Below are 15,962 nucleotides of genomic sequence, written 5' to 3'. Positions count from 1 at the left end.
AGGTCCCAGTGTGGTGCAGATGGGACCAAGCTACATGAAGACCACGCTCATGTCCGCAAACACCCTACCCTTATTTCTCCATTGTCATCTCCCGTCGCCAGCAGGGTGCTGTCCCCAGAGAAGGCAGAGCAGCGCACGCAGCCTCTATGGCCCTTCAACTCATGAAGAGGGGGAAGGAGGTCAAAACTCCAAATCTGGAAGGCAAGGAGGATTATTTAGGAACAGTAAATACATTCAAACTAAGCATCTGCAAACCGTGCGCTGGGCAGTGGATAGCCATAACTTGAGCACATGGAAGTTCCAACATTGAACAGTTCATACACTTTCACGGGACGCCCAGGTTCCCACTGGTAACCTTGTTCATTGGTGAGTTTCCCTTTAATTACTCAAGTTAACTTCAACTCAAGGATCCAAATTCTTAACTTGAAGATTAGAAGAGCAGGGAGTTAAGACCAGTCTGTGGCGTGAAGCAGACCTGAGTGTGAGTCCTGCCTCCACAATTTACTAGTTCCTTGTGGCCTAGGACAACACACATAAGCTGCTGTAGCTCTAGCTTCTGCCTGCAAAATGAGGGCAAAAGTACCTATGATGTGAAGATTAAATGAGATAACAGAGAGTGAAACTCCTGTTATCACACAAGGCCTAACATACGGCAAGTGTTCTGCAAAGGTTAGTCACTAGACCATCCTGCAGTCCTGGCAGTCAAAGGCAGTTCTTTTCCTTCCAATATTCTTCTTCATGGTTCTGTCATCACCATTCAATAAACACATACTGAAAACTACCATCTTCCAGGCACTGGGAGCTAAGATCTGGTACACAAAGATGAACTGACACAGTCCCTGTCCTGGGAAAGTTTTAATTTAGTCAGGAGTACTGGCTTATGAATGGTTAAATGAACAGTTGTATAAAGTAAATGCTCTATAAATGTGACCCTATGTAATAGGCACACTGACGGTGAGGCAGCTAATCCTGCCTGAGGAAATGGTTCACTGAAGAGCTGACATCAAATCTAGGTCTGGAAGAATGAGTCATAACGCTTCAGGGTAAAAAAAGGAATAGAAAGTTGTGTCAAGCCACAGTTAACAGCAAGCACACAAAGTCGGAGGGAGAAGCAGCCTGGCACAGAGGGAACAATGTAGCAGAAAGAGATGGTGGAGAGCTGAGGAATCCGGCTTGTAGACCATCAGGCTTCAGCAGGGACTCAGATGGCAGTAGGGAACATAAACTGGAGGAGGCGGAGGTCAAGGTAGGTCCACCAAGGAAGCAGAGAGCCTGGCTTAAGGGTGCGGGAAGGAGGGGAATACAGGTCCAAGAAAAAGTGAGAATCAACAGCACACAAAAGACAGGGTAGAGTCCCAGGCAATTCCAAGGTTTGTAGTTTGCAAAGTTGGGTAGATAATAATGCCATCAACAAAGATGGATAAAAAAGAAGGGAGTATTCTCTGTATCCAAACAGGCAGCATCATTTCACTGGAATGTGATTTTCAGAAGCATCAACATCTATCAATTTTATAAAAACTTACTGTGGGTGTGCAATTAAAGGTAAACCCCTTTCAATGCTTTTTATCACGTATTATATGCAGTAGGGGCTGCATTTGATTAGAGACAGAAAGTAATCAGGAAGAAGTCAAAAGTCCTTAATGTCATTCATCTGATCTGTGTGACACTAACTGCCCATGGGAATCCTCCAAAGACTCACAAAATATGACAGACATGCAGACAGAAACTTACTATTCTACTATTTTATACATTATCTGGACTCATAATACATAACCAATACCAAAGTTTTATGCATGAACATTTAGACAAACAGAATGACCTTTGCAGTCTTGTCAGCAGAGGTAGATGAAAACTTCGTAGCATCAGGAGAAATATCACAAGAAAGTACTGTATCCTGGTGACAATCAAAGTCTTTTTCTATTTTCCCAGTAGTAATATTCCATACCTTAAAAAAAAAAAAAATCAGAAGTTGACACTTTTAAGGACATTCTGCCCTGGCCAGTTAGCTCAGTGGTAGAGCGTTGGCCTGGCATGTGGAAGTCCTGGTTTCAATTCCCGGTCAGGGCACAAAGAGGCACCCATCTGCTTCTCCACCCTTCCCCCTCTCCTTTCTCTCTGTCTCTCTCTTCCTCTCCCACAGCCAAGGCTCCATTGGAGCAAAGTTGGCCTGCGTGCTGAGGACGGCTCCATGGCCTCCACCTCAGGCGCTAGAATGGCTCCGGTTGTAATGGAGCAACGGCCCAGATGGGCAGAGCATTGCCCCGTGGTGGGCTTGCTGGGTGGATCCTGGTTGTGCACATGTGGGAGTCGGTCTCTCTGCTTCCCCACTTCTCAATTCAGAAAAATACAAAAAAAAAACACCAACATTCTGTATTCCTGAACATAATCAGACCTATTAAAACTTGAGAGCTTTAGTAAACTGGCTGTTCTGACCTCTTCACGTGCTCATTAGTACAAATGCTCATAAATACAAAGCGCATGTCAGTGACTACAGTAAAGTTATAAGCACGAGAAAACAAATTTGACATTGTAAGTAGTTATTAATCACCAATCTGCTTTTGGATGTCACAGTATAATCACTGCAACATTAGGATGACTTTTTTTAAAAAAAAAATCTGTGCTTCAAATTACCTTCACCGTTCCATCAAATGACCAGGAAAGCAGTCTTGAGTTTTTCAAGAGCTTAAAGTCTTTCACTGCTTCCTGATGGGCTTGCAAAAAGAGATACTCCTCCGATTGCCAATTCCATATCTGCATATCAAAGAAACAAGTCTGTTACAGCCCTTTCCCCATAATATATCACTAGGGGACAGGGAAGAGTGTGCTCACTTGTCTGAAGTCTTTCATCCTCATGGTATTTCAGGAAAACAAAGAAGAATACCAAGAAAGAATATGGTGTCCCCATAGTAGACAGACAAGAGAAAACCATTGTTAAATAACTTGACTAGGGGTAAAATAAAATACTTTTCTCCTCCTGACCTGGCCAGGTAGCATAGTTAGTTAGAGCATTGTCTTGATATACGAAGACTGTGGGTTCAATCCCTAGTCAGGGCACACACAAAGAATCAACCAATGAATGCATAAATAGTGGAATAACAACTCTCTCTCTCTCTCTCAAATCAATAAATAAACATTAAAAAAATACTTTTGCGCCTGACCAGGCAGTGGCGCAGTGGATAGAGTGTCGGACTGGGATGCAGAGGACCCGGGTTTGGGACCCCGTGGTTGCCAGCTTGAGTGCAGAGCCCATCTGGTTTGAGGAAAAGCCCACCAGCTTGAACCCAAGGTCGCTGGCTCCAGCAAGGGGTTACTCGGTCTGCTGAAGGCCCACGGTCAAGGCACATATGAGAAAGCAATCAATGAACAACTAAGGTGTTGCAACGCGCAATGAAAAACTAATGATTGATGCTTCTCATCTCTCTGTTCCTATCTGTCTGTCCCTGTCTATCCCTCTCTCTGACTCTGTCTCTGTCTCTGTAAAAAATAAATAAATAAAATACTTTTCCTCCTAAATAAAATTTGCTTTCTTCAGTTGTTTGGAGAGAAGACAGAGAATTATACCACAAGACAGAGAAGAGCTACAATATGCTAGTGAGCTCACCATCTGATTAATTTTATCCCAATTACATATTCACAGATTTCTAACCTCAAGAGCTAGGCAAGTCTGCTCCACTAAAGCTGCTGAATCCTACCAGCCCTTGCCTGGCAAGGGTAACAGCCCAGAGCTGCTTCAAACAAGGCCATGTAATTTCCAAGCTTCAGAGATCTTAGCTATTATCTAATACGATCCTCAAAAATAACAAAAGAGCCTAACCAGGTGGTGGTGCAATGAATAGAGCATCAGACTGGGATGCAGAGGACCCAGGTTCAAGACCGCAAGGTCACTGGCTTGAGCGTGAGGTCGCTGGCTTGAGCCCAAAGGTCACTGGATTGAAGCCCAAGGTCACTGGCTTGAGCCCAAGGTCGCTGGCTTGAGCAAGGGGTCATTCATTTTGCTGTAGCCCCTTCCCCCCAGTCAAGGCACATATGAGAAAGTAATCAATAAACAAGAAAGGTGCCACAATGAAGAATTGATGCTCTCGTCTCTCTCTGTTCCTGTCTGTCTCTATATGTCCCTCTCTCTGACTCTGTCTCTGTAAAAAAAAAAAAAGAGAGAAAAGTGGGGATAGAATGCCTTATTCTTCATATAGAGCTCCAGGAAGACCTCCTCGGGCAAAAGGGAAGAAGAAATTGAAATAATACAGTAAGACAGTAACTGGCACAAAATAAGCCATTCGAACATATGTGAAGCACATAATTTTATTTCTACATCATGTCCATGTACAAAACCCTTAATTACTAAATCAAAGCAACTATATTTAGAGCCTTATTAATTTTTTTTTCTTTTTCTTTTTTTATTTTTTATTTTTCTGAAGCTAGAAACGGGGAGAGACAGTTCGCATGCGCCCGACCGGGATACACCCGGCACACCCACCAGGGGGCGATGCTCTGCCCATCTGGGGCATCGCTCTGTTGTGACCAGAGCCACTCTAGTGCCGGGGGCAGAGGCCAAGGAGCCATCCCCAGCGCCCGGGCCATCTTTGCTCCAATGGAGCCTCGGCTGCGGGAGGGGAAGAGAGAGACAGAGAGGAAGGAGAGGGGGAGGGGTGGAGAAGCAGATGGGCGCTTCTCCTGTGTGCCCTGGCCGGAAATCGAACCCGGGACTTCTGCACACCAGGCCGATGCTCTACCACTGAGCCAACCAGCCAGGGCCAGAGCCTTATTAATTCTTGACCTGAAATTAACAAATATTTATCACCTATAAATGAAACAAGGATCTGGCATTAAGAAACCTAAGAGTCTTGGCCATGGCCGGTTTGCTCAGAGAATAGAGCATCAACCCAGTGTGTGGACGTCCTGAGTTTGATCCCCCATCAGGGCACACAGGAGAAGCAACCATCTGCTTCTCTTCCCCTCCCTCTCCTCCTTTTCTCTCTCTTCCCCTCTCGCAGCCAGTGGCTCAGTTAACTTGAGCCATCAGTCCCAGACAGGGTTGCTGGGTGGATCCTGGTCAGGGTGCATGCAGGAGTCTGTCTCCCTATCTCCCTTCCTCTCACTTAAAAAAAAAAAAGCAAGGAAACCTAAGGGTCTAACAAAGAAAAGGAAACAAACAAACAACAGAAGCTATAATGAAACAGATAAAAGTTCTGTGGAGCTTAAAAAAGCCATTCCTTAGGGCAGTGTTTTTCAACCAGTGTGCCATGAGACATGGTCAGGTGTGCCATGGGGAAATTAAACATGGGTCCCCAAACTATGGCCCGAGTGCCGGATACGGCCCGCGGAGGTTATTTATCCGGCCTGCCACTAGCTGCCTCCATCCAAACATAAACATTCCCCTCACAATCCCTCCAGCTATCAGCGACAGAAGAGTGGAGGCACAGGGAACGCTCACTGACCAATCACCTTCTAGGATTCATCCTGACCACTAGCAATGAACCAATAGCGGGCCGCCTCTCATCCACACCCAGGAAGCTCCCCGCTCAGGCTGCCGCGCACTTGTCATTGTGTGGCCGCAGCGAGTAGTTGAAGCTGCTACTCCTCCCCATGGTCCCGATTTCTAATCCTGATCAGGACTGGAGGTAAATGTTGCCACCACTAGATGAAGCCTCAGCCTCAGCTGGTTATGTCTATCCTGATGGTGTATATAGATATTTGACCTTTTTTTTTTTAAAGAGGCCCCTGCAGAGGGTGATATACGATGCATCACAATGTTATCTATATTGTATATGGTCTCCTGAAGGGTAATCTTTTTTTTTTTTTAATTTTCATTTATTATTTTTTTTACAGGGACAGAGAGAGAGAGTCAGAAAGAGGGATAGATAGGGACAGACAGACAGGAACAGAGAGAGATGAGAAGCACCAATCATCAGTTTTTCGTTGGGACTCCTTAGTTGTTCATTGATTGCTTTCTCATATGTGCCTTGACCGCGGGCCTTCAGCAGACTGAATAACCCCTTGCTCGAGCCAGCAACCTTGGGTCCAAGCTGGTGAGGTTTTTTTTTTTGGCTCAAGCCAGATAAGCCCGCGCTCAAGCTGGCAACCTCGGGGTCTCAAACCTGGGTCCTTCCACATCCCAGTCCGACACTCTATTCACTGCGCCACCACCTGGTCAGGCAAGGGGGTTATCTTCTTAAAGAGCTCAAATCTCTATATACACCATCAAAACAGACAGAACCAAGACCCCTGCACCCAGCTGACCATGGGATTTGAACCCACAACCTCAGGGAGAACTCTAGTATTTATCAGAATCCTTACCTAGAAAGCAAACTTCTTAATCTGACAGTAGAGATTCTCTGAGGATTTATGATGTTACACAAGTACCCAACATTTTCTAAAATTGATTTTGTCCAGTCTCTATATAGAGAGTATTTGCCAAATTGATTTGAACTCACAACCTTGATGAAAGCTCCAGTATCTATTAGCGGGACTGTATATATGAGGGGTTACATGGGACTGTATATATGAGGTTACATGGGACTGTATATGAGATGTTACGTGGGACTATATATGAGGGGATGTTACATGGGACTGTATATATGAGGGATGTTACATGGGACTGTATATATGAGGGGGTTATCCTTTTTTATTTAACTTTTTTTTAATAAATGTAATTTATTTAAAGGACCTCTGCCACGCATATTTCACTCTTGTGACAGTTTGGGATCTCAGCAAGACGAGCAAGTGACAGTGATGGAGAAGTTTTTGAGAAGGGAAAATGCAAATGCCGAACAGGGCCCTGAACAAAATTCTGACCCAGATGAAGGCCCTAGTATGAGTGGTCGACAAAAGAAAAAAGACAAGATGGTGCGCTCGAGGCAATAAAGCAAAAGCTATCTTTCATTTGGATTTACTTTCACCGGGGATGAGATGGCACAGACTCCGCTGTGCTTGGTGTGTAGTGAGAAGCTTAATAGCGCCATGGTGCCAAGCAAGCTTAAATGCCATCTCTAAACGAAACACCCTTCCATTCAAAACAAGCCGATGGACTATTTTGTACGCTTACGTACAAACAATGAGAAACGGGCAACTTTTTTGAGAAAAACCACAAAGGTAAACGAGAGAGCCCGCAAAGCTAGCTACCTTGTTGCTGAACTCGTAGCTAAATCAAAAACGTCCCACACTGTGGCAGAAACATTAATACTGCCGGCTTGTAAAGCCACTGTATGCTTGGCCCTACCGCGGCCAAAGAGATAGCTAAAGTGCCTCTCTCAGATAACACAATTGCCAGACCTACTGATGACATGTCTGCGGACATTGAAACTGTTGTTTTGGAAAAGGTGTGCATCAGTAAGAAATTTGCCTTGCAACTTGATGAGTCGACGGATATTAGTGGACACTGTCAGCTCTTGATCAACGTGCATATTGTGGATGGAGAAGCCATTAGAGAAAACTTCCTATTTTGCAAGGCACTGCCAGAAAAATCAACAGGAGAGGAAATATTTCGGGTCCCGTCAGAATACCTTGATAAAAGCGGGCTTACATGGGAAAACTGCACAGGTGTCTGCACTGATGGAGCCATGGTCGGGCGTATCAAAGGCTTCGTAAGTAGGGTCAAAGAAAGAAACCCAGATGTTATTGTTATGCACTGTTTTTTGCACAGTGAGGCCCTCGTTGCAAAGACCTTACCAGCAGATCTAGCTCCTGTGTTGGATGATGTTGTGAGCATAGTGAACTTTGTGAAGACGCGACCTTTGAGATGTCGCTTACTTGTGTCTTTGTGTAAAGAAATGGGAGCGGAACATAAAATCTTATTGCTCCACACGGAGGTCTGGTGACTGTCGCGCAGCAAAGTGCTGGCCCGTGTGTATGAGTTGCGAGAGGAACTTAAAGTATTTCTGACAAACGAGAGGTCCGATTACTCAAAGCTGCTTGCAAGTGATGAGTGGTGTGCAAAGCTGGCATACCTGGCTGATATATTTCATTATCTGAATGAACTGAACACACGGATGCAAGGCCGAAATGAAGACCTGCTTACAAGCACTGATAAAATGAACGGATTCCGTTTAAAGGTGCAGCTCTGGCAACAACATGTGCAGCATGGTAACCTTGAGATGTTCCCGCTCACCGAGAAACAGCATGATGGCAACACTGCTGCAATGTGCGAGGTGATTGGCAGACATTTGAAAACTCTTGAGAAGACGTTGTCATTTTATTTCTCTTCAGCCTTCACAGAATGCCTTGACTGGGTTAGGGACCCATACAGCTCAGTGTGCATTGCTGGAAAGGTAATGACTTTAAAGGAGCAAGAGGAACTCATTGAACTGAAACAAGATCGTGTTTTAAAGCTAAAGTTTGCTGATCTTCCTTTGGATAGTTTTTGGTTATCTGTTGCCAAGGAGTTCCCCATTCTGGCCAACAAAGCTATTTTGACATTGCTCCCTTTTTCAACCACATATCTATGTGAGCTGAGCTTCTCAAGTTTGACTGCGATAAAAACTAAAAACAGAGAGACTGAGAACTGTTCAGGAAGAGCTTCGTGTGTGTCTTTCTACCATTCCTGCCAGGATATCCCTTTTGTGTTCATCGAAACAGGCCCAGGTTTCACACTGAGTATAAATACATTTAGAAACTATATTATTAACTATATGTATAATATGTACTGTGTTAGAGTGTCATTTTGTGTCATTTTGGTAGGTGGTGTGCCCCAGGATTTTGTAAATGTAAAAAATGTGCCGTGGCTCAAAAAAGGCTGAAAATCACTGCCTTAGGGGAGACTTAATGGAGAGAACACATTCAAAGAAGGCTTGAGGAAGGGGCTGGAAATATGATCCACATACTGTGGAAGGCATTTCAAACAAAGAAAATGAATGCCAGACTTAAAGCGCAGGAGCAGGAAGACGTGGAAAGGTTATAGGGGCCTGGTCATAGTCTAACATCTGGCTGGAGAACAGGGTATGCAGAAGGAACAGTAGAGGAAAAAAAGATTGGGAAGTTATTTGACAAAACAGCCCAAGGGGCCCAATGAGCTTGATTTCTGAGCTGTGGACAATCAGGCAGGCTCCAACAGAATTTTCTTCTATTTTTAAAACTCAGCCAGCACCATAGGTACACACATTAGTAACATTCATAATCTGGTTTTGACTGGTGAAGGTTAACAGCAGAAATGTCTTTAAGGTTCTTCCTATCAAACACAGGCAAACTAAAAAAAATGACTTTTCCTTCTCCCATTTCCTTTCTTCTTGGTCCTCGAAGTTAGCAGCGACCCACTCCACGAGCCCTCACCCTCAAATTCTCTCCCCCTTTCCATCTCAGAGTGCTCACTCGCAGAAGCAGGACGGCAGGAGCAGGGATCTCCTATGAGAGCAAGAAAGCTAGAAGTGAGAATAACTTAAAGAGAATAAATAAAGGAATTTCAGTTATTTTAAAAGCCCAATGAGATATGCTGGGGAAGGGGAAGAAAGAGCTTTTCTGGCTCACCAAATCATATCAGAATGTAAAGGCAGCCTGACCAGGCAGTGGTGCAGTGGATAAAGAGTCAGCCCGGGACGCAGAGGACCCAGGTTCAAAACCCCGAGGCCAACGCCTTGAGTGAGGGCTCACCGGCTTGAGTGCAGGGTCACTGGCTTGAACGTGGGACCATAGACATGAACCCATGGTCGCTGGCTTGAGCCCAAAGGTTGCTAGTTTGAGCCCAAAGGTCACTGGCTTAAGCCCAAAGGTCACTGGCTTGAGACCAAGGTCACTGGTATAAGAGGTCACTCGCTCTGCTATAGCCTCCCCCATCAAGGCACATATGAGAAAACAGTCAATGAACAACGAAGGTGCCTCAACATAGAATTGATGCTTCTCATCTGTCTCCCTTCCTGTCTGTCTGTCCCTCTCAATCTATCTCTCTCGCTAAAAAAAGAAAGGAAAGGTACTTGTGCAATTAAACATAAAATCCCCTAGACTGCCTGGCCTGTGGCGGTAAAGTGGATAGATCAACCTGGAATGCTGAGGTTGCCGCTTTGAAATCCCAGGCTTGCCTGGCCAAGGCACATTCGACAAGCAACCAATGAACAACTAAAGAGTAGCAACTATGAATTGATACTTCTTGCTCCACCCACCCCACTTTTCTCTGTAAAATCAAAAAATAAAATCTTTAAAAAAAAAGAACTTTAAAAATATTCTCCTAGACCATTCCCACTAGGAATTTTCTAGATCCCTCTTCCTACTTTCTGGCTTCACTAGACTAGACAGAGGTCAGTGGCTACTATTAATAGCTCTTCCTGATGGATGGGCACTGCTGTTCCCAGCTGTGTCTGATTCAGTGCTCATTCCTGACTATGTTCTATGCCTTCCACATCAAGAAGTCAGAGAGCCTTCCTAAGAAGATGTAACAAAGAATTTAACCATCACTGAAGGGACATTAAGACACACTTAGCAGATTTTGTTGAAGAAGCTTTCTGATAAGACAGTGATGACAGGGATATTCTTTGGTTATTGTTGGACTCAAACATACTGAACTGAATCACCTTATGTAACAGCTAAACTTCTACCAGTATTAGTCAAATGCATTAAGGCTGAGTTTGGGGATAACTCCACCATTAGGTATAATTTTTGCAATGTATTTACGTTGTAGGATTTTTTTCAACTATATAAATAATAAAATTAAAATTTAAAGAATTCTAACGAATTTTCTTACACATCTAAGAATCACATATTCTCATACACTGACTCAAGTGAACATGGCTACCATCTGGGTTTTATTTTCCTCAAAGTAAAGAATGAAAAACTACCAAGGTAGACCTCAATTTTCACAACTCTGGGTGCTCTATATAATCAGGCATGTTGAGCCTGCAAATGTGGGCAATAACTTTAGTTCTCTCAACAAAAAGTTACTGAACGCCCTGCGTCCAGGCACTGAGGATGCAAAGCGGACTGCAATACCCTCCCCCGTGGTGACAGCAAGGGTATGAGGCTCTCTCAGTACCTCGCTGTGTGTACATATATCAAATTGTCACGACGTATGTCTTAAACACACACAATTTTGTCAATTATACCTCAATAAAGCCAGGGGTGGGGGGTGGGCAAACCTCCAATAATTATACTAAAACACCAAAAAACCTAAAACAAAAACTCAGCTAATCACTTCTCGAAAATACTGACCAAGAGTTGTGTTAAGAAAGTATTCTCATTAAAATATTTTAAATGCAAACAGTATTCTGAGTGGAGCGGAAAAAGGGGATAAAACACAACTTAACTCATATTTCTAAAAATAATCTAACTTCAATCCTGAAAATAATCCTAGAAATTATTTCTCCCTCTGGCTGAAAATATCTGATCCTTAAGCAGATCATAAAACCTATGAATTTAGCTTTTGACAGAAAAGCTACACAGTATACAATGTCTCAGTGGGATTTTATCAGATAAAGTTTAGTTTTATCCATTCCAAAGCCATCTGGAGAGGAAGAAAGAAGAATATTACACCAAGTTTCACAGCTAATGCACCAGTATCATGGGAGCCTACAATAAATAAGGTTCTGTACTGAAGCCATATTTCTTTCAAACTATAAGGGATTCACAAAGACATAACATAAAAAGTATTTTTTCCAAAATAGCTTTTAATAATGTAAATCATTTTAATATTAAATTACCACCATAAAACATATACAGCTAGTGCTCGACTTATGACCACTTACATGCCGAAGCATCCCACAAAGTCCCACAGGTGAGGGCAGCAAACTGAGAGCTCGAGACTTGCATAGTGCCAGCAGCTGTGTAGGAAGACATGGAGGGAGCATGGGGAGTCTGACAGTCTAAAAGAGAAGCCCAGAAGAGTCACATGACATTCCCTGGGGAGTGCAGTGGCCCAACAGGAGAGGGCAGTGGAAACTGAGTACAAGGCAACATGGCATGGCTTGGAAGGGCGAGAGCAGTCTGGGCCCCTTGCACTCTCAAAATTAGCCAGGACAATCCTACAAAGAGGAGAAACTGCTGGGAATAGAATCCAAATTGAGTAGAACAAAGATGATGGCAGCAAAGGAAAGAGAAGGTCTCAATAAACCGAGGGAAGGAGACAAAGCAAAGAGACCTCAGAAGAACACTGTTAACACTTCATGAAAACAACAGGAGGAGGAGCCATGGAGCTGGGAAGCTAGGAACGCTGGCCTCCCCACTCCATCAGAGTTCAGGAAAATCAATGCCTGTAAACAAGAACAAAGTTCTCATTGAATCCCAAACAAAATTACTATGAGAAAAAAGAGTCTAAAGTGCAGAATAACACTCCCACAGACATGGAAAGCAAACCAGAAAGAAGACTCTCTGGAGGAAAGGGCACCAGCACAAATAAGGGCAGGGGAACAGGGAATCCAGTGAAGGCTTCCGGACTAAATGCTGAGACCCTGCCCCTACCCCAGTTCTCTTCCCCTACTTGGCTCTAAAAACCTTAAGCTTCACCCACAAGGCCAAGACAAAAGACCTAAAGATACCGACAGCAAAGGTTCCCTATCCAAAGCGCCCTTCAGAGAAGGTCTCAGTTAACACACAAAACTTGCAATCTGCCTTTTGGGGTCTGTCTCTGGTAGCAAGTGATCACTACACTGATGAAGAGGTCTTTAAAATAAAAGGCCAAAACAACCAATCAAAAGAAAACAGGTGAGAGCGAATAGAAACTATACAACTATACAGAAAAATTATATTTTTAGGGGGGGGAAACTTAGATGTAACTATATATATTATATCCATAGCCAATGCATGCATTTATTTATATATATATATATATATATATATATATCTCCATCCAAACTCAGAGAAGAGAAGCTCTGTCATCGATGAAACAAGAGCACAGCCTGACCTGTGGTGGTGCAGTGGATCACACGTTGACCTGGAACATTGAAGTCAGCGGTTCAAAACCCTGGGCTTGCCTGATCAAGGCACGTATGGGAGTTGATACTTCCTGCTCCTCCCCATTCTCTCTCCCTTTTTTTTATCTCTCTCTTTCTCTCTCTCTCTCATTCTCTTTCTCCTCTCTAAAATGAATAAATAAAATCTTTTTTTTTTAGAAGATAGTTGTTTGTTTTTAAAGTGCATTCTTTTATTTGATTTTTTTTTTTTTTAGAGAGAGAGGAGTGAGAGAGAGAGACAGAGAGAGAGAGAAGGGGGAGGAGCAGGAAGCATCAACTCCCATATGTGCCTTGACCAGGCAAGCCCAAGGTTTCGAACCGGCGACCTCAGTGTTCCAGGTCGACGCTTTATCCCACTGCACCACCACAGGTCAGGCAATAAAATCTTAAAAATAAAAAAGAAACAAGAACACAGTGCTCTTCAAAAGGGAATAAACAATAAGAATGGACTCTCAGGCATTAAAAATATAAGAGTAGAAATAAAAAACTCAATGAAAGGATTGTAAGATAAAGCTAAGAACTCCCAGAAATAAGCTAAAAAAATGAAATGTAGAAAAAAAAGAGTAAAATTAGAGAAAAATAGGCCCTGACAAGTTGTCTCAGTGGATAGAGCATTGGCCTGGCATATGGATATCCTGGGTTCAATCCCCAATCAGGGCACACAAGAGAAGTGACCATCTACTTCTTTCTCCTTCCCTCTCCCCATTCTCCACCTCTTCTCCTCCTGCAGCCAGTGGCTCAATTGGTTCGAATGTTGGCTCCAGGTGCTGAGGATAGCTCGGCTGGTCCCCGTGCATCAACCTTAGGTACTAAAAATAGCTCAGCTAATTCGAGCATTAGCCCCAGACAGGGGTTGCTGGGTGGATCCTGGTCAGGGCACATGCAGGAGTCTATCTCACTATCTCCCTTCTTCTCACTTAAAAAAAAAGAAAAAGAAAAAGAAAGCCTGACCAGTGGTGGTACAGTGGTTAGAGCACAACCTCTGAGGGCCCAGGTTCAAAACCCCCACGGTTACCAGCTTGAGCATGGGCTCACCAGCTTTTAGCATGCGATCATTTACATGATCCAATGGTCACTGGATTAAGCCCAAAGGTCACTGGCTTAGCCCAAGGTCGTTGGCTTGAGCAAGGGCTCACTGGCTTAACTGGAGCCCCCTGGTCAAGGCACAGTATAAGAAGCAATCAATGAACAATAAAGTGCCACAACTACAAGTTGATACTTCTCATCTCTTTCCTTTCCTATCTCTCTCTCACAAAATACAAAAACTTTTTTAAATTTTTAAAGAAAAATAAAGAGATATTTCAAAAATGTGGCCGAAAGTATATTTATTGATACAAATCCAAATACCAAGGCAGATGGGAGAACTCACTGACTCCTTGATTTTTAGAATAAACAACCTTCCAGTAGAGGAGCATTCTAAGTCAAAATGCCTGCCTTACCCATAGAAAAATATGAAACCCAAATGGGTTTCATCTAAATAAATGCATAGTGCATAATCTGAACGTGTGCCCAAAGTAATATGATGTTAAAGAAATGTTTTAAAATTCACACCAGCCTGACCTGAGGTGGCGCAGTGGATAAAGCATTGACCTGGAACACTGAGATTGCTGGTTCAAAACCCTGGGCTTGCGGGGTCAAGGCACACACAAGAAGCAACTATGAGTTAATGCTTCCTGCTCCCTACCTCCTTCTCCCGCCTTTCTCTCTCAAGTCAGTAAGTAAAATCTTTAAAAATTAAAATAAAATGCACACCAGATCTGAGCCATAATTGAAGTGTTCCTTTACTAGAGTCAGCATTGTAAGGTCGGTGGATAGAGGGATGGTCACGTGGGGGAACTCAGACCCGCCCACTTTGGCCAGGACCGCCCACAATCAAGCCCACCAAAGGAAGCTTCCCAGGAACCATTTGGAAAGAAGCGATTGTCTGCCAACCAGTGAAATTTTACCACGTTATAGTAGCTCCACTTCCCTAGAGGGACCCTTTAAATATCTCCCACGCGGTTTAATCCGTGCAACTTCCCTAGCCTCCATGTTTCTTTCCTCAGGGCCAGGGAACCTTGCCGGGCGAGATGTGTGCTCTGTACTCAATAAAGCCGTTTACTTATTCCACACTTTGCGGCTCCGAGCCCTCTTCCTTCCTTCTCGGCGGGGAAAAATACCTTACAAGCATGACATATGTTAGGCCTTCATCCTCCCTCTCACCTGAATTGTAGAATCATCAAAGCTTGAAATGAGAGTCTTCCCATCAGCTGTGAACTGAATGTGCCGTACAGGGTTCTGGTGCCCATTTGTGGACTGGAAGATTCTGCCGTTCAGGAGTTCTAAAATCTTTAAAGTAGAAAACCACCAAAAATTAATACAAAGAAACTCAGCAAGACACAGGCCCCAAGATATTTAAAATTAGACTACAGAAGATACAGAATTTCCATCTCATAATGCTTTCAATTTAATTAAAAACACACAAATGAATGGTACACACATCTATGTGTGCACACATACACCCTAAAATAAAACACTCTGAAAGGACCACATGGCAGTAGGAAAACAGAGGTCCTTCTGAATACTCAACTACACAATTCATCAAGCAAGTGGCAGTCTGGGTTCAGCCTTTAAAAAAGAAAATAACATTTAAGATGGATGAGAGAAACAAAAACCATCCAGGATGAAAGGCAAGGCAGCTCTTTATAAAACAACACAGAGAGCCTTACCAGACAGTGGCACAGTGGATGGAGTGCTGGCCTGGGATGCGGAAGACCCAGGTTCAAAGCCCCGAGGTCACCAGCTTGAGCACGAGCTCAGCTGGCCTGAGCGCGGGGTTGCTGGCTTGAGCATGGGATCATGGACATGAGCATGGGCACTGGCTTGAGCCCAAGGGTCGCTGGCTTGAAGTCAAACGTCACTGGTTTGAGCAGGGGGTTACTGGCTTAGTTGTAGACCCTGATCAAGGCACATATGGGAGGGCAGTCAATGAACAACTAAGGTGCTGCAGCAAACGATGCTTCTCATTTCTCTCCCTTCCTGTCTATCTGTACCTGTCTGTCCCCCCCCCCTCTCTCTAAAAGAAAAAACACAAAAAACAACAAAAAAGCCCACAGAGAC

General features: G+C 43.8%; 1 protein-coding gene across 6 annotated transcripts in view; it reads right to left on the bottom strand.

The window, feature by feature from the left end:
- Positions 1–15,962, bottom strand: part of APAF1 (apoptotic peptidase activating factor 1) — a 98,601-nt gene that overhangs the window by 10,637 nt on the left and 72,002 nt on the right. For all 6 annotated transcript variants that reach the window (XM_066262251.1, XM_066262259.1, XM_066262240.1 and 3 more), the window contains 4 exons: positions 15,066–15,191; positions 2,632–2,751; positions 1,820–1,945; positions 69–194 (listed from right to left, as the gene is read on the bottom strand). In XM_066262251.1, the coding sequence (XP_066118348.1) occupies positions 69–194; positions 1,820–1,945; positions 2,632–2,751; positions 15,066–15,191 (498 nt within the window). The remainder of the gene's footprint in view (positions 1–68; positions 195–1,819; positions 1,946–2,631; positions 2,752–15,065; positions 15,192–15,962) is intronic.

The sequence above is a fragment of the Saccopteryx bilineata genome, chromosome 1 (assembly GCF_036850765.1).
Source record: "Saccopteryx bilineata isolate mSacBil1 chromosome 1, mSacBil1_pri_phased_curated, whole genome shotgun sequence".
NCBI lineage: Eukaryota > Metazoa > Chordata > Mammalia > Chiroptera > Emballonuridae > Saccopteryx > Saccopteryx bilineata.
This window is presented reverse-complemented; position numbering and strand designations above follow the sequence as displayed.